A 26,200-nucleotide genomic window follows, 5' to 3' on the forward strand; every position below is an offset into this window, starting at 1 on the left:
GCAATTGTATAAAATTGTTTTATTTTCTTATCAAAGTGGAACTGGTTTCTTGTTGTTTTTTGTTGTCGTTGTTGTTTGAACAATAATTACCAGGGACAAACCTTTTGTTTGCTGTGGATTATTTTACGTACGTTTAAGTGCATGATACAAACGGATACCTCGGTTTACCGTCTCCGCAGTGACGGATCCGAATGACTGGCGTCCAGACCACTGACTCAGGATCTATAGTGCCGGGGAGGGAGTAGGTACTGGGGAGTATGCGGTTCGATTCGCTCAGATTCTCTCGATCGCTTCCTAAGCGGACACGTTGCTACTATTGAAAACGTCACAGGGAATGGATAGGGCTTTCGCCCTCGGGAAAAAAAAGAAAAGAAAAAAAAATCTCTCTCTCTCTCTTCCTCTCTCTCTCTCTCTCTTCCTCTCCCTCTCTCTTTTCTCTCTTCATCTCACTCTCTTCCTCTCTCTCTCTCTCTTCCTCTCCATCTCTTCCTCTCCCTCTCTCTCCCTCTCTCTCTCTCCCTCCCTCTCCATCTACCCCCCCTCTCTCTCTTCCTCTCCCTCTCTCTTCCTCTCCCTCCCTCTCCATCTCCCCCCTCTCTCTCTCTTCCTCTCCTATCTCTTCCTCTCCCTCTCTCTTCCTCTCCCTCTCTCTCCACCAGACCAGCAATGAGTGGTGTACGTGTGGATGCTGTAAATCAGTCATGAGCATGAACTGAATAACAGCTCAGTGATACACTGACAGAGCGCCGGGACTATGGCAACTGACAACCTGGCCGGGATACATTTCGCGTTGAGAGAATGGGAGACGGGATTTGAGGAAGGAGTGGTGGGGGAGAATAATGATGGGGAGGGGTTAACAGGATTATATCTTCCCATTCTTGTTCACAGCACACACGGTCTGGTCGGTACACTATGTACGCAAGGGGAGGAAGGTGGCAGAATGGTTAAGACGCTCAGCTGCCAATACAGAGAGTCCGTGAGGGTGTGGGTTCGAATCCCGCTCTCGCCCTTTCTCCTAAGTTTGACTGGAAAATCAAACTGAGCGTCTAGTCTTTCGGATGAGACGATAAACCGAGGTCCCGTGTGCAGCACGCACTTGGCGCACTGAAAAAGAACCCATGGCAACGAGAGTGTTGTCCTCTGGCGAAATTACGTAAAATGAAATCCACTTTCATAGGTACACAAATATGTAAGCATGCACTCAAGGCCTGACTAAGCGCGTTGGGTTATGCTGCTGGTCAGGCATCTGCTCAACAGATGTGGTGTAGCGTGTATGGATTTGTCCGAACGCAGTGACGCCTCCTTGAGAAAGTGAAACTGAAACTGAAACTGTACGCAAAAACTAAATAAATAAATCAAATATGACTTTTTTTTTAACATAATTATAAGGTAAACAAACGATAAAGCAACGCATTTTATTGTTGACCCACTTTGTAACGATAAAAGGGTTTACAATGTTGAGCACAAACATAAAATCATAATGTGTCGATCAGTTTGTGCTTTTGCGGCGAGTACTATACCATAGAATCCCATTCCCATTGTAAACAACTTGTTTTCTCGTTTGGGCATCCCCGCTGTTCGTTCTCAGTTTGCTGAGAAGCTCAGTCGTATTGACACTGCTCTCATGGCTATGGTAAACATTTTGTGTCAATAGTTTAACTGTGACCGACTTTTTAAAAACTAATTCATTCAACCCTGGGCCCGCCGCTGATTGCCGTTCTTCGCCTCGGACGAAGAAACCCGTTCGTTTAAACCGGTTCGTCAGCTTGCTATTGAAGGGAAGTAACCGGAACTTAACTTCCTTCCTCACGACGTGTGTGTGTGTGTGTGTGTGTGTGTGTGTGTGTGTGTTACATGATTATGATCGGTACTAAAAATTTTGTTGAAAATAAGAGGTTACAATAAACCGAAATTGTAACGATAACAGAAAGCGAATTTGACACAACAAAGAAAGATTTGAATCGGTAAGATTAAGCATGGATGATCAAAATAATGTAATGTAATTAGTCATAATATAAACAGGGTAACAAGAAATTAATTAACAGTGCCTGTATCAATGAAGGGCATGTGGATTTGGGGTGTGGAGTTATGCGTGTTTGCAATTATTGGTCATAATGTTTTCGTTTCTTTTCATTGTTTTCATAGATACAACAGAGACAGACAGACAGAGACAGAGACAGACAGAGACAGACAGACAGACAGAGACAGAGAGAGACAGAACAGACAGAGACAGACAGACAGACAGAGACAGAGAGAGAGAGACAGAGACAGACACAGACAGACAGACAGACAGAGACAGAGAGACAGAGACAGAGACAGACAGAGACAGACAGACAGAGACAGAGACAGACAGAGACAGACAGACAGACAGAGACAGACAGAGACAGAACAGACAGACACAGACAGACAGACAGAGACAGAACAGACAGACAGACAGAGACAGACAGAGACAGACAGACAGAGACAGAGACAGACAGAGACAGACAGAGACAGACAGAGACAGAACAGACAGAGACAGACAGACAGACAGAGACAGAGAGAGAGAGAGGGGGCGAGAGAGAGAGAGAGAGAGAGAGAGAGAGAGAAAATGAGACAGACAGACAGACATAAAATGAGAGAGAGAGAGTCTGACAGAAAGGGGAAAGAGAGAGCTGTGGACTTTGGCCAAAGGGTGTGGGTTCGTTCCTTGATCAACTCTCACTGTGTGTGTGTGTGTGTGTGTGTGTGTGTGTGCGTTCGCGCGCTCACGGACCAAACCAGTTCAGTTCAGTTAGTTTGGAAGCATTCATTCCTTTCTGTCCAGGTCAGTTTTGTGGTAAACTTGGAAATGGAGAGGGTGTGCGCACCTCTGTGTGTGTGTGTGTGTGTGTGCATTTGTGTGTGTGTGTTCGCGCGCGTGTTTGTGTGAGCTTGCGTGCTGCGTCAGTGTGCGCGCGTGCCGTGCGTATGTGAGTGCGTGCGCGCGCGCTCGTGCGTGTGTGAGTGCGTGCGTGTGTGTGTCAGGGCGCGCGCGTGTGTGTGCGTATGTGTTTTAACTTCCACTGCGAACAGCAACTTGCAGGGTCAAAGAAGAAAAGCCAGCATTTGCACTGACAGTGTCATGAACTGACAGATCCAAGTACGATTCTTTTAGATGGGGTCAACAGTAACTGTTTCTCACTTGCCCGGTAGGGCAACTGTGTTGAAAATACACTTGCCAGGATGGCCACACAATGGGTTTTGTACTCACCCGGTATCCCAGAGAGAGAGAAAGAGAGAATGAGAGAGAGAGAGTGTGTGTGTGTCAGTGAATATGTGAATGTTTAAGGCGTTCACATTGTGTGTGTGTGTGTGTGAGTGAGTGAAATAAAAGTGGATGGTGAAGGAACAGAGAGGGAAAGTGGTGCGTACAGCTGTTCTAACTACACGCAGGTTGCTTAGCAACGGGGCTAGCTTCCCACAGTGCCCTTAGATTTGTATCAGTCTCCTCAACAAACACTGGACTTTGACCCCCACCCACCCACCCCACCCTCACTCTGCCTTCATCCTTTCTACTATGCCCAGACCATGTAAAAGGGGTTGGGGGCGGGGGTAAGCTGTATTTTCTGTTCCACTGACAGGCATGTGTGTTGGTCAAGGAAAAGAAATGGGGAAGGGGGATGACTGGAGGGAGGAGGGGTGTGGGTAATGTGACTTAGTTTGGCACTCTCGGTAGTCAGGGATTCTCAGCTGGAGCTAGAGTTCAAGTGTCTGGCTCAGTGCCAAAGTTGTCACAATTATTGACTGTGGTTTTAATAATAATAATAATGGTATTTATATAGCGCTGAATCTTGTGCAGAGACAAATCAAAGCGCTTTCGCACCAGTCATTCACACGCATGCATAACTCTAAAACTGAAGAAGAGGCAGGGAAGGGAGGCTAATTTGGGAAGAGGTGGGTTTTAAGGCCAGACTTGAAAGAGCTGAGTGTGGAGACTTGACGAAGCGAAAGAGGAAGTTCATTCCAGTTGCAAGGTCCAGAGACAGAGTAAGAACGGCGGCCAACAGTCGAAAGCTTGAATCTGGGGTCTTCTGAAATCAACTGCTATTCTGCTGATAATAGCAGATCCGCTGAGAGTTTCCCACACTGGTGAATACTTTTTTTTTTTTTTTTTTTTTTTTTTTAAGTCTCCCAGGTCAGTCGATGTGTAGACTTGCTAGTGCCTGAACCCCTCTTCTTGTGTATACATGCATTTATTTATCACCAATACACACACTGAAGATCAAAAGCGTATGTTAAAGACGCTGTCATCGACGTTGACTTTTGATGTGTTCTGGAAACGAGAACATACCCAGCATGCATATCCCCCTACATCCCCAAAATGGGCTGGTTAAAAACAGTCAAACAAGTGAAAGTTTCAAGGTGTCACTGCATTCAAACAAAGTCATTCACCACGTCTGCTAGACCTATGCCTGACAGCAGCATAACCCAACGCACTATTGGGGTCTTGAGTGCTTGCGTATATTTGCTTACTAATCAGAATGGATTTCTTCACAGGATCTTGCCAGAAGACTATGACTTTGTTGTCATGGGTTCTTCTTCAGCGCGCAAAGTGCATGCTGCGCACGGGACCTTGGTTTATCATCTCATCCCAGTAACTAGATGCTCAGTTTAATTTCCCAGTCAAACTTGAGAGATGGGCGAGAACTGGATTCAACACAGACCCTCATAAACAGTGAAGAAGAAATAATGTGTCAAAGAATTGTGTTTGTATTTCTTTTTATCACAACAGATTTCTCTGTGTGAAATTCGGGCTGCTCTCCCCAGGGAGAGTGCGCCGCTATACTACAGCGCCACCCATTTTTTTAATATATTTTTACCTGCATCCAGTTAGTGGATTTTTCTTCAGAATTTTGCCAGGAACAACCCTTTTGTTGCCATGGGTTCTTTTACATGTGCTAAGTGCATGCTGTACACGGGGCCTTGGTTTATCGTCTCATCCGAATGACTAGCGCCCAGACCACCACTCAAGGTCTAGTGGAGGGGGAGAAAATATCAGCGGCTGTGCCGTGATTCGAACCAGTTCACCGACATTCTCTCGATTCCTAAGCGGACGCGTTACCTCTACGCCATCACTGGATGGTCCCTTCTTTCTTCATTATGATTTTTTTTTCACTTACCCCTGCATCTCTCATTCCTAGGCTTTCAAACACAAATTTGGGGGGAAATAAAAAGGGGAAAAAAAAGAAAGAAACAAAGAAACAAAAAAACCTTGTATATGTGAACACTCAAGTTTCAAACGACAATCTTTTTTTTTTAATTCAGGGAAAGGGTGGGGTGAGTAGGGGGAGGGCAGGATCAAAAATAATTATGTGACCTGGTTCAAGACAAAATTTGACAAAAAACAAGAATGCCAAAGAATCGACAGACAGACAGAAAATATGAAAAAAACTTAGCCATATGGAGAGCACAGGAACAGGAGTCATAATGGCTGCCGGAAAAAGAGGGCGCTAGCCAGCGGGACAAAGGGGAGGTTACCTACTTCCAGGAGGTTATCGGCCGTAGTTTCGCTTTCTCCGCATAGGCGGAAAGTAGTTTGCACAGGACAGGAATGTCAGACCCCTGCCGGAGTCTGCACTAGTTGGGTTACGGTTAAGTATGTGTAATTAAACATTTTTTTCTCAATCATGCAATCAACAACGCAATCAGTCCCAAAATTTCAACTTCTCACTGGTTTACTGTCCATTCATCATACAGTGATAAAAACAAACACACACACACACACGTCAAACACACACACACAAGTTTTCTACCATGGGACAGACAACATAAACAACTGACACTCCATACTGACGAGAACCCTGATAGTTTTTTTGGTTTTTTTTTACCAAGCACACTGTGAATGTTACCATACTATCGCCATCCACTCACATCTTTTTCCTTGTTTTTGTTGGAAAAAAACAACAAAACAAAACAAAAAAACCCTCCCTTGCACACATCCATTGATGCTGGACTAAGAGTAAGACGAAGAACGCTCCAAAGACGTGTCATTTTTGGTATTCATTCCTTTGCAGCCAAAGGCAACTTTAGACGACTACACAGTTTGCTGCCATGGGGGACTTTAGTTGACATTTTTTTTTGTTAAATGGACCGTTCTTCACATTGTAACAAAGCTTCACAGCTGCAGCCAATTTTCCCAAGCAACAGGAAATGGACCAATCTTCACCTCCTCTAACCGAGTCTTAAGTGAACACATCCACTGTTGTTCTGACAGACCTGAAATGATGTGTGTGACTGACAGCATCAAGTCTAAAATATCTTGCGCCAAAAGAAACAAAAACTTGATGGGGGAACAAGTTCATGATCCTTTACCATGTGGCCTTGAAAATAACTTTTATTCAACTTTTACTGCGTACAAGTATAACATGACTTGAGAAAATCTCTTATCTCTCTCTGTTAAACACCTGATGCGCACTTACACACACACACACCCACACACATGCTCAACCACCCACCCTCCCCCACACCTGTCCCCAACTCCATCCCTGTCAATGCACCAGACACTAGTCCTTCCGTCGATCTTTGCCACAGTTCAGTTCAGTTCAGTTACCCAAGGAGGCGTCGCTGCATTTGCCACAAATCTCAACAACAATGCTGTCCAACATGGACACTCAGACGGTTATCAAAGGTGTGGGGGTGGGGGTTCAAAGGTCTTGACCTTGACCACCACCAAGGGAGGGGACTGGGCAGGCGGCAAGCTGGCCCCACTCAGCACTGGAAGCTGCGCTTCGTTTTGATGTCATCCAGGATCTGTTGGAGTTCGTCGTCCTGGTAACGCCCCTCCAGACTGCACGACAAAGTCAGAGAACAACAACATCAACACCAGGACACAAACAGAAAATTAACTTAACTGCTGTCCTGACTATCTGGGCCAGAATTTGTTTACTGTGGAGAGCGTCTTGTCCAAGTTACATCCCTACTCTCTCTCAACCACGAGGATTTTATGTCAGTTGGCACTGGGGTGGTCCCTCAAAGACCAATTACCCCCCCCCCACCCCCACCCTCCTCCACCAAGGCTGCAGCACTTTAGAGTCAGTGCAGTCTTGCCTCCTGGTTTGAGAGTCATAGTCCTTCACTAAAAGACTAAGCTGTAACTGACTTCCCACTGCAGTGGAGAAACCATTGATCATACAACTCTCACTTTGCTGTTGGCCTTTACCGTAAGCTTATGTTGATTTCCAATAAAAACCAAGCATTGAGCCAGGCTTTGGATGTACACAGTAAGTAAACAACATGAATAAATAAACACAATGCAGCAATCAGAGAGAAAATTAGTTTTCTACTTCTAGACAGTACACATCAGGTCAATAACATCAATAAATACAATGCAATAAACAGAACAAAATTAACACAGTATATAAATAACAAACAAAATGCAATCAATAGAAAATCAATACTTCCAGACAGCACACAGCAAGTAAGTAATACAAACATGATGCAATAAACAGAAATAAAATGTTTGAGACAGTACACAACAAGTAAATAAAATAAGTAAATAAAATGCAACAAATAGAATGAAAATTAATGGTCTAGACTGCACAAATACCATAAATGTTAAGAAAAATCGTTAATGTTCCAGACTGTACAGTGAAGAAAGTGCATAAAATGACATAAAATGAATTATTCTGGAATGAAATTTATGTTTGTTTCTTTACACCTGTTCACAAGAGGAAACTAATGCGCAATTCTTTACAGACTACTTACACATCTGTCCATCCGTGTGTATCCGTATGTGTGCATCACTCTGCATGCATGCGTGCAGCACGTGTGCGTGCCTGTGCATGACTGTGTGTGATGTGTGTGTGTGTGTGTGTATGCAGATGCGTGCGTTTGATATGAGCATGTGAAATTGTGTGAAACAAGATGACAGCATTTCAGATTATACAGCATGTTTCTATGCTGTAGTAAATAAAAACGTTTAGGTGTGCGTGTGTTTTTAAACAGTAAGTGACCTTGGAATGAGTGTCTTAGCCTCCTCAGCTGTTTCCGGACATAGGTTGGCCAGGGCAGCGAGCTCAAACTTGTGTAGTTTCTTCTGCTGCAGGTCACTGCAAAAACACACACACACACACACACACAATGACACATGTAGTTATAGCACTTAATGTTCATATACAGAGAGAAAATCAACACACACACACACACACAGTATTCAAAGAAAAGGAACACTTATAAATTATAACATACACAGTCACAAACATCACAATCACACAAACACAATTTTCCACTCAAGTTTGCATTCAAATTTAAGATTGGTAGTGTCATTGATTCTTTTCCACTCAAATCTTAAAGTCTTCAATTTCAAATATTGACAAACTCTGTGTGTGTGTGTGTGTGTGTGTGTGTGTGACAGAGACAGAAAAAGAAAGGAAGGATTAAACTGACATATTGACAACATTTAAGTGCTTTCTTCATTTGTCTGCCACTATAGATACATCATAGATCTATACAAACTATTTGTCACAAAAAAAAACTGCATTAACACCTACATACCCAAAACAGTATCATCTAAAAATTTACTGCTGTTTGGGGACAAAAAAACAAACAATGCCCCTCCACCCCCAACTCCTCCCCAAAAATACCAACCAACAAACCAATCCAAACAAGTGAAATAAAAACCCAGAGCTGTTCCCCACATCAAGACTCAAAACTCTTTCACAAAAGCCAGTAATAACTTGCACCAGTCATAACACACGGACTTGAACCACATGTTAATGTCAAAACCTGAACGCAATCAGATTCAAGTAAAAATTTCTTTTGCTCTCTGCACAACAGCACAAAAATGAGAGAGACACTCTGCAGAACTCACTTTCTGACGGCCGTCATGGTTTCGCGGTTCTTGAACTTGCTGAAGCGTCGGCAGTAATTGAGCGTTTTCATGAAGACATCCGACAGCTCCTGTTCCTCCTCTGCACTCTCATTGGTCTGTTTCCTGCACATGTCACATAAAACATCATCAACATCCACACATGCAGGGATCAGGTTCGACATCGGTCATCGGTCATTGACGCATTTAATTTTGAAATGACCTATTGTTTTTCAAGTTGCCAGGTCACATGACTTATTGTTTTTATGACCAGTCGGTCAACCAAAGTAACCATCTCTCTCTCTCTCTCTCTCTCTCTTTAACGATCGTGATTGCTTTGTCGTCTGCTCCTACAGGAAATGACTATAAACTGGTTTATTAAAGTACGGATCCGTGACGAAACGAAATCCGAAACGAATCTTTATCGCTGCCTTTCGCGAGCTTCGGCGAGAAGAATTGGTGTTCCCTCTTTTGCATTAACCGGGTGATATTTGACCTATTGATTTTCAAAATGACCTATTGATTTTATGTTCTTCCGGTCATATAACCTATTGTCTATTGAACCCAACCTGATCTCTGCACATGTTCACTGGACACCCCCCTCGCCCCCCTGCCCCTCCCTCAACACCTCCCTCCCCCCACCCCCCTGTTCCCCCCTCCGCCTCCTGTTTGCTTTTGTGTTAGGTAAAGTTTCAAGCACACTTGTTTTCTATGCAAGAATCTGTGTTATAAAATCAACTGTTGACACACTCTCCCCCAACCCACCACTCTCTCTCCCAAGTTTTGCATATTATATGTACTTTTAAGTGATCCTATGTCCACAAACTTTCCTTGACAAATTCAACAGTCTTCTCTGTTACAATTACTGTTAGTGTTATTCATTTGAACATTTCTATTAAAGAAACACATCACAAATAAATTACATACTTAAATGAAAACATCCAAGAATCTTTTAGTCATTATTGTTGTGGGAGTGGTTAATTATTCAATGATTCAAAACACAACCCTCCCCACCCCCCCCCCCCCCAAAAAAAAAAAAAAAATAATTCTAAAGATTAACATTAAAATGAAATAGAATGGGCACAAAACTTAAAGCACAATTACACTGTGGACATAACAGATGTCAAACTGATCAACATTTAACAAGGAAAGGCGCACACACACACATACACACACTACATTCAGGACATGCATGTGCACGCACACGCACGCACGTACGCGAGCATGCGCGCACACACACACACACACAAACTTGCAGTTGCACACATAGGAGAGTCGTTGGGGAAGAAATAATTCAAATCAAACACAACCAAGGACAAGGTAAGCCATTAAACTGAATCAGTTACTTACCTGTGCTCCAACAACATTTGAACTTCTGAGATCATCAGTGTTTCCGCATTTTCAAACTCTGTGACAAAAATAAAAGTCACATGAAAATTGTATGTTCATGTACACATGAATGTAGATAATACATTTTTTTTTAGCAAGTCCATGTATACATCATCATATCGTTCAAACAAGCAATGACAAAATAAGCAACATATATATGGCTCGTTTGTATTTAGGCAGTTAAAACCTTTAACAGTACTAATCATAATATAATTACACACTTTCGTCATGATGTTTATCTAATCGAGGCTTGTCAAGTGTTCTTTGATGCAGTTCAAAATCAGAATGACTGATCGATTGACTGATAGTGATCTTGATAATTGATATGGATACTTATGTAGCGCCTATGCTTGGTTGGAGACCGAATGCCTCCGCTATCATGGGTTGACGCTCCAAAATGCAAACATGATGAAAAAGCTGATTCTGAATCAGCTGACGTCAATCTGCCAGCTTCAAAAGGGGTTGGATGACCGAAAAAGAAAAGCTGCACATGTCGATGTTCTTGGGAGTAAGAATTCAAATGGCTGTAGTACAATGAAGATGCACATGTATTGAAGTGCAGAACTTGTGCGTAATTCACAACCAGGTCATTGTGCAACCCCCAGGAAATAAATGGGTTTGGGACAAGATTGACAAACTTTCAAACTTGTATGGTTTTTTGTTTTCAGTGGTTCATTCCTCTCAATCTTTCTCTCTCACTCGCTGTATGTGTGTGGGAGGGGGAGGGCGGAGGAGGGGGAAGGGTGGGGGTGTGGGGGGGCGAGGGAGGGGGGGGAATGTGTGTTTGTATGAGTTCAGAGAGTGCTTGTGAGTGTGCGAATGTGTCCATTTTTTCACTCATTCAGTGTGTGTGTGCGTGTGAACTGATTGAAAGGCAGTATGTGGTGTGTTTGGATGAAATAATGGTTTCTCGACCTGCGACTGATCGGACTCGCTAGAACCACGTAAGTCTCTTTCGTACCTGAGAGGGAGTCCTGTGCAAAAAGCAAACCAACTGTAGGACTAGGAAGCCCTGTGGTGATATTCAAAACAGAAAAAAATGAAGGACAAAATAAGACTAAATGCCTTTCCCATAAATTTTCGGCACTTACAAAATATCTTTTAATACCTTTTGGGAAACGTAGTTCTGCAGCATCATCTTCTTGAGTGTCGTTGGTTGCGGTTGTTGTGGTGTTGGAGGCCGCCATCTTCGACAGTGAATCTTCTTTTTCGAAAACAAGGAAAGCGATGCGGTGTGCGTGAGAAGAGAAAGACGGTTCCAACCTAAATCTACCCAAATAACTAAAGCCCAGCCAAAACGTACAAAGACAACAAACGAAACCGGCCCGGAGAGAGAATACTTGATCTGAGTTAAGCTTTGTGGTTTGGAGACATAGACAAATGCAGCTATCTTGTATTAAACAAGAGGTAAACACTGTTACTCTTTATAAGACAACGGCACATAATTCAAACCCCAGCACATTGCTTGTTAGTTTGTGTGTGTGTGTGTGTGTGTGCGCGCGCGCGCGCGCGCGCGCGTGTGTGTGTGTGTGTGTGTGTGTGTGTGTGTGTGTGTGTGTGTGAGAGAGAACACCGCTGAATCAGTGGCACTGAACACTGAAATGTTTAATGTCACTACTCACGGTGAGTTAGCTGTAAAGCTCTCGTGACATAGTAGGTACAAATCAGAACAAAAATGGTGCAAAATAAATAAAATGGAACAGAAAGGAAAAACACAATCAAAGTAAACTAAAGTACTAAGGGATAAGCGGCACTTTGTTATTTTGTCATTTAAAAGTCCATGATGTGGCAGGCGAGTACTATCTCCACCGTCGCCACTCAGGAGTAGCAATCTTCGAACCGAGTGCACTGCTGTCCACTTGCGTGTTTAAGTCCCCAGTATATGTTCCTTTCGTAATTCTGTCTTCAGTTCCGAGACTCCCATGTCACACATTTCGATGTTCCTCATCAGTGACAGTCACACAGGTTTGCGGCATTAATGTGTGTGTGTGTGTGTGTGTGTGTGTGTGTGTGTGTGTGTGTGTGTGTGTGTGTGTGTGTGTGTGTGTGTGTATTGGAGCTCATGTACGTTTATATGTATTTGACTGTGCTTTCATATCTGTGAAACTGCGTGTGTGGTGCCGGCATATCTGTTATGCATGTGTGGGTGTATGTGTGAATGTGTGTCTTCATGTTTTACATTTATTTGCTTATTTATCATCATTGTTGTCTTATTTATCTATTTATTATTATTATTATTATTATTATTATTATTATTATTATGTTATTATTATTTTCATTACTACCACCTTTTTTATATCATAATTATTATTTATTTATTTATTTATGTAAGCTTATCTATAATTTATTCACCTTTTTTTCTCAAGGCCTGACTAAGCGCGTTGGGTTACGCTGCTGGTCAGGCATCTGCTTGGCAGATGTGGTGTAGCGTATATGGATTTGTCCGAACGCAGTGACGCTTCCCTGAGCTACTGAAACTGAAACTGAAACTGCATTAAAACGGCTGCGGCAAGGCAGTCGAAGGAGCACACCACGTCTCCGGTCGTCACACTAGCACATCCGAGAGAGAAAGAGAGAGAGCTTGTTTGGGTTGAAAAGATTTCATCAGTCCTGGTCGTCCTTGAACGATTTATGCGTACTGCGGACAGTCCGATTTCTAGGAATTGGTTTATTTTGTGTCGATTCAGTAATAAGTGTTTGTTGGTTTGACCTCTTTTAGGAGTTTTCTCCCTTTTATTGCAGCAGACGATTCCCACATTTATTATTTTATTTTTCTTAATGACATAAAAAGCAAGATTTGTTTTTATTTCATTTGCAATAAAGGTGAAGGATATATGCTATATTTTCTAGCAGTATTTTTGAACATGGTTTTCGTTTCACATTGGTAACTGTTTCTTTTTGCTTCAACATTTGGAACACAGATACAGAGGTCAAGGTCTGTCTTGTGACAACGCAGCTCGGGAGAAGTGAATCGAAGACGTCGATTGTTGAATTTTAAAGCAGACGTTTTAACTTATTGTAAACGTACCCGATTTTCCATTGCATTGCAGCGTGCGTTGGCATTTGTTTGTAAGATAAGAAGATGAATTCTTCAAATCTCATGGTCAAGGTAAACCTCTCTCTCACAGTGTGTGTGTGTGTGTGTGTGTGTGTTCGCACAATCATGTCAGTTTGATTGATTGATTCTGTGTATGTGTGTGTGTGTGTGCCCCTATGTGTGTGTGTGTGTGTGTGTGTGTGTGTGTGTTCTTCAGTTCAGTGCCTATTCACGTAGTGTGATTTAAGACTCTCCCTGTGTGTGCACGCGTGTGTGTGTGTGAGGGCAGTATCGTAACCAGTGGATACAGGAGTAACCTGACATTATAGTTGCAGGGACAGCTTTATGATGGGCTCAGTAGCTGTGTAGTTAGACTTATAGTGTTTGAGTTTTGCTTTAGTCTTTGGGTTCTGGTTTAGTCCAATTATTGGTGCATGGTGTGTTGAGATTTTTATATCTCTCAGATCAACAGACTTGCACTAAGCTTTAGACCTGCTGGTGCCAGAACGCCTTCATATAAAATGTTTAAAGCATGCAGAAGATCAGTTATGCATGTTAATGATATCATAATCCATAGAGTTTGAGTATATTGTACACAGAAATATCCAGCTTGCGCTAGCCATGACAAATATCATCAGTGAGTTCACCGTAGTCATGCAGTTGGAAGAAGAAGGTAAAACATAATTAAAAGATAGATTATTTGAGAATGAGCTTCATACAGTGATGCATACAGTGCTAATCTTCTTCTTTTCTTCTTCTCGTTCGTGGGCTTCAACTCCCACGTTCACTCATATGTACACGAGTGGGCTTTTATGTGTGACCGTTTTTACACCACCATGTAGGCAGCCATACTCCGTTTTCAGGGGTGTGCATGCTGTGGAAAAATCCCCAGCCTTTACCCACCAGGCGCTGTTACCAATATTCGAACCCGGGACCCACAGATTGAAAGTCCAACGCTTTATCCACTCGGCTATTGCGCCCGTCATATAGTGCTAATCATGTTGCTGTGAGGAAAAAAAAAAAAAAAAGATAAAGAGAGATATGAACATTAAAGATTACATTTTGATTCCATTAAATTCTTTCATGTCAAAATACATTATTATGAATATAATATGATATTTGCTTTGGCCATCTCAGGTGTGTCCTCATAACAAAAAGGATTATTTTTTTCTTCAGAATTTTTCCAATATATATGTTAATATATACAAAATGAAGAAAAAAATATATCTGAACCTGTTACCTGTCTGAGTGAAAGAAGTTCTTAAGAAATAAATGATTGATTTTTATCAGAGTGTGTGGGGTGCTGTGTGTTGGTTTGTGTGTTCATCAATGCATGCTCACAGGCATGGAAAAGATGAGGAATATTTCAGTTATGTTTTTTTTCTCGCAGCACAAGAACGCAAACAATTAAAATCCCACTGAAAAGAATTGGTTGATTGGATTAATTGATACAGATCACTCATCTGAATGATTTTGTGTTGTGCAGATCATTGTCTTGGTCCACTTTTTTCTCAGTGTCTGGTAAGTTTTAACTTTTTTTTATGATATGTATGAAAAAATTGATATTAAATTAGGAATTATACAAACATATGAATCACTTGGTTTACATATTTATTTATTCATTCAGTCAGTCATTCAGTAATTCATTCATTCTTGTTGTTTCTTTGAAAATATTGGGAGAGAAAAAACACACCTGTCTCAGTGTTTGCTCTTCATTTGAAATCTGTGCGCGAGTTCCAAGCCCTTTGTTGTTATACAAGTTATACTGTCGTTTGGGTTATTTTTGTTTGTTTGTTTTTCTGTAAATCCTACGTTTATTACTGACATTAAGATATATTTGTATTTCTTTTGCTATGCCCAGAATATTGGAAAACTTAACCCCCACACTATGACGCTTTGAGATACTCATCTTCTGAATTGGTCAGAAAAAGTCTCAAAACACACCTCTCCAATTCACTTATTCAAAGAACTGCAGCTCTCGCCAGATATTCTTCTCTCTGTGATCTGTATGTGTGTGTGTGCGTATGTGTGTGTGAATTGTGTGCACATTTGTTTTGCGCGTCTATTTGTGTGTGTGTTGTGATGTATGAGACATCATGACATGGTGTGGTGTGTGCGTATATATATATATATATATATATATATGTGTGTGTGTGTGTGTGTGTGTGAGAGAGTGAGAGTTATGAGAAAAAAAAGAAGTCCATTTCAATGTCCATTCTGCTTTAAGTTCCATTACCTTTTGGCTTTTGGCAAAGAGCTTTAGAAATAATGATGTGTGGTCATGTGAAGTGATAGCAGGTTCCTTGGATAATTGAGTAGAAGGTCCCTGGTGTCAAACCCTCTGGTGGCTGTATACTGTATTCATCAGACTTCTTCTTCTTCTTCTTCATTCGTGGGCTTCAACTCCCAAGTTCACTCGTATGTACAGGAATGGGCTTTTATGTGCATGACCATTTTTACCCCGCCATGTAAGCAGCCATTCTCCATTTTCGGAGGGGGGGAAGGTGGGGTGCATGCTGGGTATGTTTTTGTTTTCATAACCCACTGAACGCTGACATGGATTACAGGATCTTTAACGTGTGTATTTGATCTTCTGCTTGTGTATACACACGAAAGGGGGTTCAGGCACAAGCAGGTCTGCACATATGTTGACCTGGGAGATTGGAAAAATCTCCCACCAGGCACCGTTACCGAGATTTGAACCGGGGACCCGCGGATTGAAAATCCAACACTTTAACCACTTGGCTATTGGGCCAGTGTAATCATGAGACAAATCCCATATTCTGCTTCAGGGGCTCGATGGGAAATTTCATGCCGTCCACCTACATCTACGTCAATGCCGGTGTGGCGGCATGCGGGTTGTGGGCCGTTGCCCAGCCAGAGTCCTCTGATGCTGTTGTGATGGTGAGTTCCCTGAGAAACCCTGTGGAGCGTATTTGTATTATTTGTATTACTCTTTTTTGTCACAACAGATTTCTCTGTGTGAAATTTGGGCTGCACTCCCAAGAGAGAGAGCATGCCACTACACTGACAGCGTCACCCCATTTTTTTGTATTTTTTCCTACCTGCAAATTTACTTTGCTTTCCTATCAAAGTGCATTTTTCTACAGATTTTTGCCAGGGACAACCCTTTTGTTGCCGTGGGTTCTTTTACATGCACTAAATGCATGCTGCACACAAGACCTCAGTTTATCATCTCATTTGAATGTCTGGCATCCAGACTACCACTCAAGGTCTAGTCGAGGGGGAGTAAATACTAGCAACTGCCGGTGTGATTCGAACCAGTGTGCTCAGATTCTCTCGCTTCCTAGGTGAACGCGTTACCTCTAGGCCAATACTCCACTATAGCAGGGTTCGCGCTAGGATTTTTCAAAACCAGTCCCTTCGCCTCCTACCCCAACCGTTTTTCAGCGCCTCTGAGCAAAACCAGTCCTTGTGAGAAAAATCCAGTAGCATTACAAATAACGATGTAAATGTTTGCAAGCACGAGTCAGAGACTGTCAAACAAAAGACAGTTCACTTACCTACTTTCGACGCACTTTCATTGCGAAGAAACGATCAGTGCCAGAGTCAACATCAAAGTCTCGAACACTCTTAGCGTGGATATTGAGGCGCATCAGCCGTGACACTCTCCCTTCGCCCAGCCGGGAACGCGCCTCTGTTTTGATTCCGTTCTGGACACTGAAACCTCTCTCCGACTCAAACCCACAGCTGCAGCGTTCTTTCTCTGGGCTTCCTCTTCAAGTTCCAGTGTCAGTGCTGGGTACATACTCCTGACAGCTGTGACAGCTTTCCCCAGACTTAGCCAGCGCACACTGATTGGATGCTTCAAGCATAGATACTCCACCGAATCTAGGGCATCACAGATCTCTTTCAAACGATGGGTTCTGTCACCCGAAGCCTTGTACAATTTGAAGATCTGCTGCAAACAAAGTCTGTAGTCCGATATGGATTGCACATTTTCTGTAGCATCCTTTGTCGCCAGCGCTACACGGTGAGCGGCACAGTGAATGTGTACTAGAGCAGGTTGACGGGCCTTCAGTCGAACGCCCACACCATTCAGTCGGCCTGTCATAACGGACGCACCATCCGACCCCAATCCGGCCAGCTGCCTATCTGTGATCGACCATTCTTGAAGCACTTCGACCAACATGTCAAAAACACATTCTGATGTTCCCCTGTCGATGGTGTAGTTGCCTAAGAAAAGTGTCTCAACAACACCGTTGTTCTCAATGCGAGCAAACATGATTAGCTTCTTGTCCAAAGTACAGTTCAAAGTTTCGTCTATGATGATGCCCACAGAATCACTTTTCTCGAGTTTTTCTCTGATTTCCTGCTTGGTAATATCATCCAAACACTGTTCCATCTGTGACACTGAAGAGTGGTGCGTGTAGACCGGCCCTGACTTCAGTGACTGTACTCCATTCACCTCCTGAAGTTCAATCAGTGCTCCAAAATTATTGGCAGCGATATTGCGTTTTGACATGCATAACACAGTTCGTAACTGCGCTTTCACACATTCTTTTTCATCAGCACGGGCTGCTTCAGAGTGTGGGACCATGGAAGCTTGTTTTGTGTCTGTTGCTACTGCTGCCTTATGAGATACACTCTTTGCATGGTCTGCCAGGGTAGAATACTGGAAATTTCGTGATCCCCTAGTTAAACCATTTTTCTGTTTGGTTTTGATGCACACTTTACAGTACATTGTCATTTCATCACTTGCATCAACCTCCAGCCATCTGAAATCTTTCAGCCATGATTCTCTGAATTTATCATGCTTGCATTTAATTCTTTTGCTAGTGCTGGTGCTAGGCCTATCTTCTGTGCTGGTGGAGCTGATTGGAGTATTGTCACTCGAAGTCTGTGGTCGGTCTGAACTGCCTGAACCTGCGCTTCTTTCGGGCTGCCTGTCTGAATCACTTCTTCCACTTCGTGAAAAAAATGAAAAAAATCGACTGCTGGTTCTTTTCTGCCATTGTGATCCCACTGATCATTCAATGAATAGGCGCGTGAATAAGTACTGGCTCTGCTGCATCCAGTTTGAAAATTGTAATGACGCGACTTAGCCTAGCATCACAAGCGACGACCCAGACAGACAGACGTCTGGGAGAAGTTGCGAATAACAGGCAGTAAAGCGCGTCTGTACAGCTTTTATTATGGGACAGTCGCTATTCTGCTCTGTACCTTCATCAATTACTGATGGCTAGGCCTACGTGACAATCTGCATGTGTGCGAAGAGGCAGGAGGGTGGTGGAGAGGGGAGAGGGCTGGTTGAAAGATAAGGCAATTAAAGTGCTGAAGCCTTATGAACGATCAACTTTTTCTTTCTTTTGTTTTTCAGCCTTTTTATTTTTTTATTATTTTTTCCCCCCCCCCATTAATCTCTAACCAGTTGCAGCAAATTAAAACCAGTCCCTGGGACTGACAGCTAAAAAATTTCCAGTATTTCCTCTTTATAACCAGTAATTTACTGGTAATTGCCAGTTAACGCGAACCCTGTATAGTAGTAATGCGTAACACTGGACCTCAATTTATTGTCTCATCCGAATGACTAGATGCTCAGTTTGATTTTACAAACTATGGAGGAAGGGCAAAAGCAGGAATCAGCTCTGATCCCCAGGGACACTCTCAGTCTTTTAGTAATGAAATACTGAGTGGGCACCAAGAAGAGATGCGTTGGAGCAGCAGAGGCAGAGAAATGTGCCATTTAAAAGAAATTGTGTAAGGGATGTGTGAGCTGTAAACCTTAGGCCCTGATGTGTGAGCGTGTGTGTGTGTGTGTGTGTTAACAGTGTGTGTATGTGTGTGCTTTTGTGTGTGTGTGTGTGTGTGTGTGTGTGTGTGTGTGTTTACAGCGTGTGTATACATGTGTGTGTGCTTCTGTATGTATGGGAGTTTTTCTTTTCTCTTCATCACTAATCCCACAATAGAAAATAGGAAAATTTGATATTTGAGTGAATGAATAAGGGAAAGCATTTGATATTACTGTCTTTTTTTGTCTTTTTTTTGTCTTTTTTTTTTTAAAGATTTTAAAATAAATGAATGAAAAATAGATTAGTACTGTTTATTATATTGGATGAATGAATTAATTGTAGCATTCATAAAGTAAATAGAAGAATGATAATTGATTAATGTATTGCTTGATTAATCAATTGATTGATTAATTAATCAATCAGTTAATTAATACACAATGGAGAAAAACAGAAAAAAAACACACACAAACAAGACATCAACAGACAAAGAAAAACAAGGATAGATAGATAGATAGATAGATTTAAGACGCATGTTTTGTGAAATATAAAGATTCAAGACACTCGTTTTGTTTCAGACACTTGCTGTCCTTGTGTTCAGCATATTGGAAGACATTGTTCTCCTGGCCTTGTATGAACCACGAGGTTACACCACATTTGAAAGTACGTGGAAGGTGGAGTGAATGATGCTGCTGCTGCTGCTGATGATGATGATGAGTGATTTGAGTGTATTCATAAGATCATACACACACACACAAACACACACACACACACACACACACACACACACACACACACAGACACACACGTACACACAGAGAGACACACACGCACACACATGTACGCATGCATACGCACGCGTGTGTGCGCGCGCGCGCACACACACACACACACACACACATATATATACACACACACACACACATACACAAAATTCAGTGGCATGGATAGGGGCGTGGGGGGTGGGGGAAGCCTCAGTTAAAGCATGCTTGGGAAAGCTACTTTATAAAGTTTATTGTATCCATTTCCTTCAAACTGAACAACATCTGGTGTATGTTTCTGAACAGCAGGCGGTGAATTCCAGCAGTAGAAGTCCAGGTGTCGACGCTACCAAAACAAAGACAGTGCTTGCTTCCTCCCTCCTCACCTTTCTTCTTTTATGTCTTTTATTCTGTCTTTCTTCTTCTTCTTCTTCTGCGTTCACACGTATGCACACAAGTGGGCTTTTACGTGTATGACCGTTTTTACCCCGCCATGTAGGCAGCCATACTCCGTTTTCTAGGGTGTGCATGCGGGGTATGTTCTTGTTTCCATAACCCACCGAACGCTGACATGGTTTACAGGATCTTTAACGTGCGTATTTGATCTTCTGCTTGCATATACACATGAAGGGGGTTCAGGCACTAGCAGGTCTGCACATATGTTGACCTGGGAGATTGTAAAAAATCTCCACCCTTTATCCACCAGGCGCCATCACCGTGATTTGAACCCGGGACCCTCAGATTGACAGTCCAACGCTTTAACCACTATTGCGCCCGTCATTCTGTCTTTCATTTGTTCATATCATTTATTCATTTGCTTCATTATCTGCTCATTTCTTGAATTATGTGAATATTTGCATTGGTGGGATTTTTCCGGCGTTTTTACAAATTTTCGTTTTGCCTTTTATATTTCTTTGTTTCCTTTCCTTCATTTCACTTTATGTTTCGATACGAAGACATTGATCGATCGATATGGATACTTAAATAGTGCTAATCCTCGGTTGAAGACCAGGCTCTAAGCGCTTTACAAACACAGGGTCATTTGCACAACAGGCTGCCTACCTTGGTAGAGCTGACTTTACTGACAGCTGCCACTGGGTGCTCATCATTCGTTTCCTTGTGTCATTCAATCGGATTTCAGGCACGCACACATACACACTCAGACAGACGTGTAACATTTCACGTGTATGACCATTTTGTTTTTTGGTGTCATATACTGCCGTTTTGTTTTTTGGTGTCATATACTGTACCATGTCAAACTGATGCAAACTAGGCCTGTCAGTTTGCTCTGCTTGGCCAGTTTCGCGCGGCTAACAATGAAAAGATGAGCAGTCTTGCCCCGGTCCGCTCTCAGCCAATCAAACGCCTCTAAAAGCTATAAGCGCTGAATCATTCCTTTGGCCAAGGCTCTCCACGCCATCTTGTCAGGTTTACGCTCTGTCTCGTCTTATGCTTTTTTTGGCTATTAAGCATATTCATTTGGCCTTATTTTGGTGCATGTGGCTTGTCTGTATTGTATTCTTACATTCTGTATACTCGATTCGACTTGGCACCCTCGATTCATTCGTTTTTCTCTACCTCTAAGTCGATCCTGTCTTTCCTTTTATGTTGGATGACCTTTTTGTTTATTTGCCCTGCAATGTAGGCAGGGGTGTGCATGCTGGGGATTTTCTTGTTTCCATAACCCACCAAAGACTGGCACGGATTACAGAATCTTTAACGTGCGTAGTTGATCTTCAGTGTGCGTATACACACGGAAGGGGGCTCAGGCACTGGCAGTTCTGCACATATGTTGACCTGCACTTCATTTTAGCGGGACTGTTTTCCTGTTTTACAAAAATCAGTGTGTTTATTGACTTTTTTCTGTTTTTTGTTTGCTTGTTTGTTTCATTTATGAATTATTCAGTGGTGCGGGTGTGTTTCAGGACATGAGTCTGGAAGCTTGACACACGAATACCGTTTTGCTCTGGGGTATCCTTTTTTCATGGGGGGGGACGTTCCATACAGGACACACAGATGCTGTGCAGATGATCATCATGGACTGTAGTGGGAGTATAGTGAGGTAGGGGGGTGGGGTGGGGGTTGGAAAGGGAGGGGTGGAGGAGGTAGTGGCATGTGTGTGTGTGGTGAGAGTTGGGGGCGGGGGAGGGATGTTTTTGTGACTGCCATTTTGCCCTGGGGTATCCTTTATACATGGGGGGGCTGTTCCATAAAGGACACCGAGGGTGACATGCAGATGATGGTGATTGACTGTCTGGGGGGGAGACTGGGGCAGGGAGGTTGGGGGGAGGGGGTGGAGAGAAGACGTAGTGTTGTGCGTGGGAGTAGGGGGAGGGTAATGTTCATGTGAGTACTATATTTTACATACTAGAACTAGAAGGCGATACTTCCCCCCCCCCCCCCCCCAACCCCCGCCCCCTCCTCGACTTAATCCATGAACCTTATGATAACAGTGCTTCTGATATGTAGCCAAACTCTTTCCGAACAAAGTTTGTGAATCGGTCATGTCGGGGTTGACATTCAAACCAGGAAGCATGACAGTCTGAAGGAAACCATGAATCAGACTTTAAAAGAACTGACCCCCCCCCCCCCCCCCCCCCCCCCCCCACCCCCCCCCTCTCTGCTTTCAAACAGCAATGTGAGCACACATCAAAGAAGCTGTCACGAAGTTTGAACTCTGTTCCAGGGCTTAGGATGCATGAGGTGCTCTTTGTGGCACTAAGTTTGCTTAGAGTTAAAGAATGTTCATAAGTATATGGAATTTACTGTGTCGTTAGGAACATCCTTATGGAATTTACCGCGTCGTTAGGAACATCCTTATGGAATTTACAGTGTCGTTAGGAACATCCTTATGGAACTTAGTGCGTCATTAGGAACATCCTTATGGAATTTACTGCGTCGTTAGGAATATCCTTACAGAATTTACTGTGTCGTTAGGAACATCCTTACGGAATTTACTGCGTCGTTAGGAACATCCTTCTGGAATTGGCCGCGTCATTAGGAACATCCTTATGGAATTAACTGCATTGTTAGGAACATCCTTACGGAATTTACCGTGTCATTAGGAACATCTTTTCGGTATTTACTGTGTTGTTAGGAACATCTTTACAGTATTTACTGTGTCGTTAGGAACATCCTTGTGGAATTTACCGTGTCGTTAGTTTCAGTTTCAGTAGCTCAAGGAGGCGTCACTGCGTTCGGACAAAACCATATACGCTACACCACATCTGCCAAGCCAAGCAGATGCCTGACCAGCAGCGTAACCCAACGCGCTTAGTCAGGCCTTGAGGTGTCGTTAGGAACATCCTTAACGATAAACAAACTTAGCACTGCTAAGTTTGCTCATACAACCCCCCCCCCCCCCCCCGCTCCCCTTTAGTTTTCTTCCTCCACCACCGCTGCCAGGCTTAAAAAAAAAAAAAAAAAAAAAGTATATACTTTATCCTTACCCCATGCTCAGCATGTCGATCGCCAACCTGATCCTGAAGCCCTTCACGGCCGCCCTCCTGTACCGAGTCCTGCAGGCTCGCGTCCATGACAGCGACTTCACCATCCCCGGCATCGACCGTCTGCCTGGCGTGGGTGAGTGTCTGGTGTGCCGTCAGACTGGTGTTTTGTGTGTGTGAGGGGGCTTGTATGTGTCTTGTTGTTTGTGTTGTTTTTGTTGTTTTTTTGCTGCCACATTGTTTGCCGTCAGACTGTTGTTTTGTGTGTGAGAGGGCTTGTATGTGTCTTGTTGTTGTTGTCTGTGTTGTTTTGATCAGACTGTTGTTTTGTGTGTGAGAGGGCTTGTATGTGTCTTGTTGTTGTTGTTGTCTGTGTTGTTTTGTTGTGTTTTGATGCCACTAGACCTTGAGTGGTGGTCTGGACGCTGGTCATTCAGATGAGACGATAAACCGAGGTCTCGTGTGCAGCATGCACTCAGCGCACGTAAAAGAACCCACGGCAACAAAAGGGTTGTTCTTGGCAAAATTCTGTAGAAAAAATCCACTTCGATAGGAAAAAAAAAAAGAAAAAAAAAAGGGTGGCGCTCTCAGTGTAGTGACACGCTCTCCCTGGGGAGAGCAGCCTGAATTTCAAACAGAGAAATCTGTTGTGAAAAAAAAAAGAGAATGACAAATATAGATTTTCTCCATTTGGTGTTTTTTTTTTATAGACTCAGCAGTCATTCTTCATTTTTATCGTCGTTCCACTGAGCATTCCCCTCCCACTCACTCACTCACACAAAAACCACGTGCTGTTCCGCAGGAGGGGGGCTGAGAGGGGGGTACAGTGACATCGACCACAGTCCGGAGTCTGCCCCGTACACTCCAGCAGCGGGGGAACAGCCGGCACCCCATGACAGCGCCGACAAAGAGTGACCGTCCAGAGGAGCAGAAACCTTGCTGAGTGAGGGGGCGGGGGGGAGTGAGGAGAGCATGTGCAATTTGGGATCCGACTGGTGATTTGGTCTTGATCGGTTGTGTTGTTGCCGTTGAAATGATTTTTTTTTAATTTTTATTTATTTATTTTTTTTATCTGTAATGAGTGTGTTGTGAGCAGTCAGCAATTATTTTAAAAACAAACGGTGTTTTGTTTGGGGGGGTTATTTTTGTTTTTTTATTATTGGTTTTGTTGTTTTTGTTTGTTTGGTTTTTATTTATTTGTTGATGCATTATATATGCATTATATATTATGTAGTCTTTTGATTGGCTGTGTTTTGAAATGATTTGTCTGTAATAAATTTGGGACCAGTTGGCAATATTTCAATTGAAAGTTGATTTTTGTTGTTGTTGATACAGTGCAGTGTATCTAGTTTCTTAACGGGTTGTGTTGTTGAAATGAATTAATTAGTTTCGGAGCAGCTGACAACGATTTTAAAAGAAAGTTAGTTTTGTTGTTGTTGGTGCAGTATTTATTATCTACTTTCTTGATAGGTTGAATATTGAAATGAATTATCCGTGATAGGTTTGGGACCATTTGGCAATTATTTCAAACAAAGTTATTTTGTTGTTGTTGTTGATGCAGTATTTATCATCTAGTTTCTTGATCGTTTCAGTATCGAAATGAATTGTCCATGATAGGTTTGAGACCATTCGGCAATTATTTTAAACAAAGTTATTTTTTGTTGTTGTTGATGCAATATTTATCATAGACCATTTGGCAATTATTTTAAACAAAGTTATTTTTTGTTGTTGTTGATGCAATATTTATCATCTAGTCTCTTGACCAGTGGTTGTATTTTGAAATGAATTGTCTCTAACACATTTTAGGACCAGTTTGCAACCGTTTGAAACGAAAGTTAATTTTGTTGTTGATGATGCAGTATCTGTTATCTTGTCTCTTGATCGATGGTTGTGGCTCGAAAAGAATTATCGGTAAAAAGTTTACGAGCATTTGGCAATTATTTGCAACAAAAGTTGATATTTTTGGGGTTGATGCAGAGTCTGTGTGTTACCTGGTCTCGTGATTTGGTGTGTCTTGAAAGGAACCGTCCTGAATAAGTTCGGGACCAACTGGCAACCATTCTGAAAGAAAGTTGAATTTTTGTTGCTGATGTAATATCTGTTGCCTATAATTTTGAAATGAATAGTCTGTATTATGTATGGGATGAATCAACAATTATAAAAAAAAAGGGTAAATTGTTTAATGTCATATCCATAATATATCTCTTGTTTGGTGTCGTTTAGAAACAAATTGTCCATAATAAGTTTTAGACCAATTGTTTATAAAGGGATTTTTTGTTTTTGTTTTATGTAATTGCTGTAACATGTTAAGTATAATTCAGTTTGAAAGAAAATAACCTTTTGATCATATGTGTTGTCCATGATATGTTTGGGATCAGTCAGTTGAAAACTAAGTAACTTTTTGATTTGATGTGTTTTCCATGACGCATCAATTGGTAAGTAAAAGAGAAACTTTTTCATTGGATGTATTATTCCCTATGTTCGGGCGGTGATTGGTTCAAAAGAAATGGGGTTTTTTTTGTTTTGTTTTTTTTTAATTTTTTTTTATCTCATGCTTGATTTCACTTCTTTTGTGTTTGTAGTCAAAACCAACAAGTAGTTGTTGATTTGTCTCGAGGGTTGACATGGTTTTGAAAGTTTGACAAAATATGGATTCCAGGAAGTGAATGATTATTGTGTATTGTTGTACCGAGTTGTAAATTCAAAGCAAAAAGAAAAGGAAAGGCAGAAAGAAAGGAAACAAAACTGAAAAAAGAGAAAACACGCAACAAGTTTTTCTCTCCCCTTGTTAGACCTTGCAGTAGTGGTCTGGGTGCCAGTCTTTCAGGTAAGACAATAAACTGGAACAAAGCGTTTCAATACAGAAGCGCTCAACTGTTTTCTTAACCTTTTTTTTTTTTTCTTTTTTTTTTTTGGTGCAAACTCAGCCTCAAGCATATCTGTCGGGGTTTTTTTTTACGCCACGTTTCATGAAGGCAGCCTTAGATTTGAGT

The 26,200-nt window shown here is 42.3% G+C and overlaps 3 protein-coding genes across 3 annotated transcripts; 1 reads left to right on the forward strand and 2 right to left on the reverse strand.

The window, feature by feature from the left end:
* Positions 1 to 5,658: 5,658 nt before the first annotated feature.
* On the reverse strand, positions 5,659 to 11,453 carry LOC143301845 (DNA-directed RNA polymerase II subunit RPB4-like). Its single transcript, XM_076616260.1, has 5 exons — positions 11,322 to 11,453; positions 10,175 to 10,232; positions 8,828 to 8,950; positions 7,971 to 8,066; positions 5,659 to 6,805 (listed from the first exon to the last, which is right to left on the reverse strand). Exons 1-5 carry the CDS (start codon positions 11,398 to 11,400, stop codon positions 6,727 to 6,729), a joined length of 435 nt encoding a protein of 144 aa, XP_076472375.1. The 5' UTR covers positions 11,401 to 11,453; the 3' UTR covers positions 5,659 to 6,726.
* A 1,667-nt stretch (positions 11,454 to 13,120) lies between these two features.
* LOC143301958 (type-1 angiotensin II receptor-associated protein-like) lies at positions 13,121 to 25,708 on the forward strand. Its single transcript, XM_076616435.1, has 7 exons — positions 13,121 to 13,322; positions 14,737 to 14,771; positions 16,043 to 16,154; positions 19,579 to 19,663; positions 21,687 to 21,732; positions 23,222 to 23,343; positions 24,010 to 25,708. The coding sequence occupies exons 1-7, from the start codon at positions 13,296 to 13,298 to the stop codon at positions 24,120 to 24,122; spliced, it is 540 nt and encodes a 179-aa protein (XP_076472550.1). The 5' UTR covers positions 13,121 to 13,295; the 3' UTR covers positions 24,123 to 25,708.
* On the reverse strand, positions 16,602 to 17,798 carry LOC143301957 (uncharacterized protein C17orf113-like). The gene has a single exon (XM_076616434.1). It carries the CDS (start codon positions 17,734 to 17,736, stop codon positions 16,867 to 16,869), a length of 870 nt encoding a protein of 289 aa, XP_076472549.1. The 5' UTR covers positions 17,737 to 17,798; the 3' UTR covers positions 16,602 to 16,866.
* Positions 25,709 to 26,200: the final 492 nt, after the last annotated feature.

Source organism: Babylonia areolata, chromosome 28 (genome assembly GCF_041734735.1).
Source record: "Babylonia areolata isolate BAREFJ2019XMU chromosome 28, ASM4173473v1, whole genome shotgun sequence".
Classification (NCBI taxonomy): domain Eukaryota; kingdom Metazoa; phylum Mollusca; class Gastropoda; order Neogastropoda; family Buccinidae; genus Babylonia; species Babylonia areolata.

Excerpts from the sequence above, each read along its gene's own strand:
- LOC143301845 (XM_076616260.1), bottom strand. The coding sequence starts at position 11,400 with ATGGCGGCCTCCAACACCACAACAACCGCAACCAACGACACTCAAGAA. Across the intron at positions 8,951-10,174 it reads CAAATGTTGTTGGAGCACAG|GAAACAGACCAATGAGAGTG; the intron begins GTAAGTAACTGA and ends TGACATGTGCAG. Across the intron at positions 8,067-8,827 it reads ACCATGACGGCCGTCAGAAA|TGACCTGCAGCAGAAGAAAC; the intron begins GTGAGTTCTGCA and ends GTGTTTTTGCAG.
- LOC143301958 (XM_076616435.1), top strand. The coding sequence starts at position 13,296 with ATGAATTCTTCAAATCTCATGGTCAAG. Across the intron at positions 13,323-14,736 it reads CTTCAAATCTCATGGTCAAG|ATCATTGTCTTGGTCCACTT; the intron begins GTAAACCTCTCT and ends TGTGTTGTGCAG. Across the intron at positions 23,344-24,009 it reads CGACCGTCTGCCTGGCGTGG|GAGGGGGGCTGAGAGGGGGG; the intron begins GTGAGTGTCTGG and ends GCTGTTCCGCAG.
- LOC143301957 (XM_076616434.1), bottom strand. The coding sequence starts at position 17,736 with ATGTCAAAACGCAATATCGCTGCCAATAATTTTGGAGCACTGATTGAA.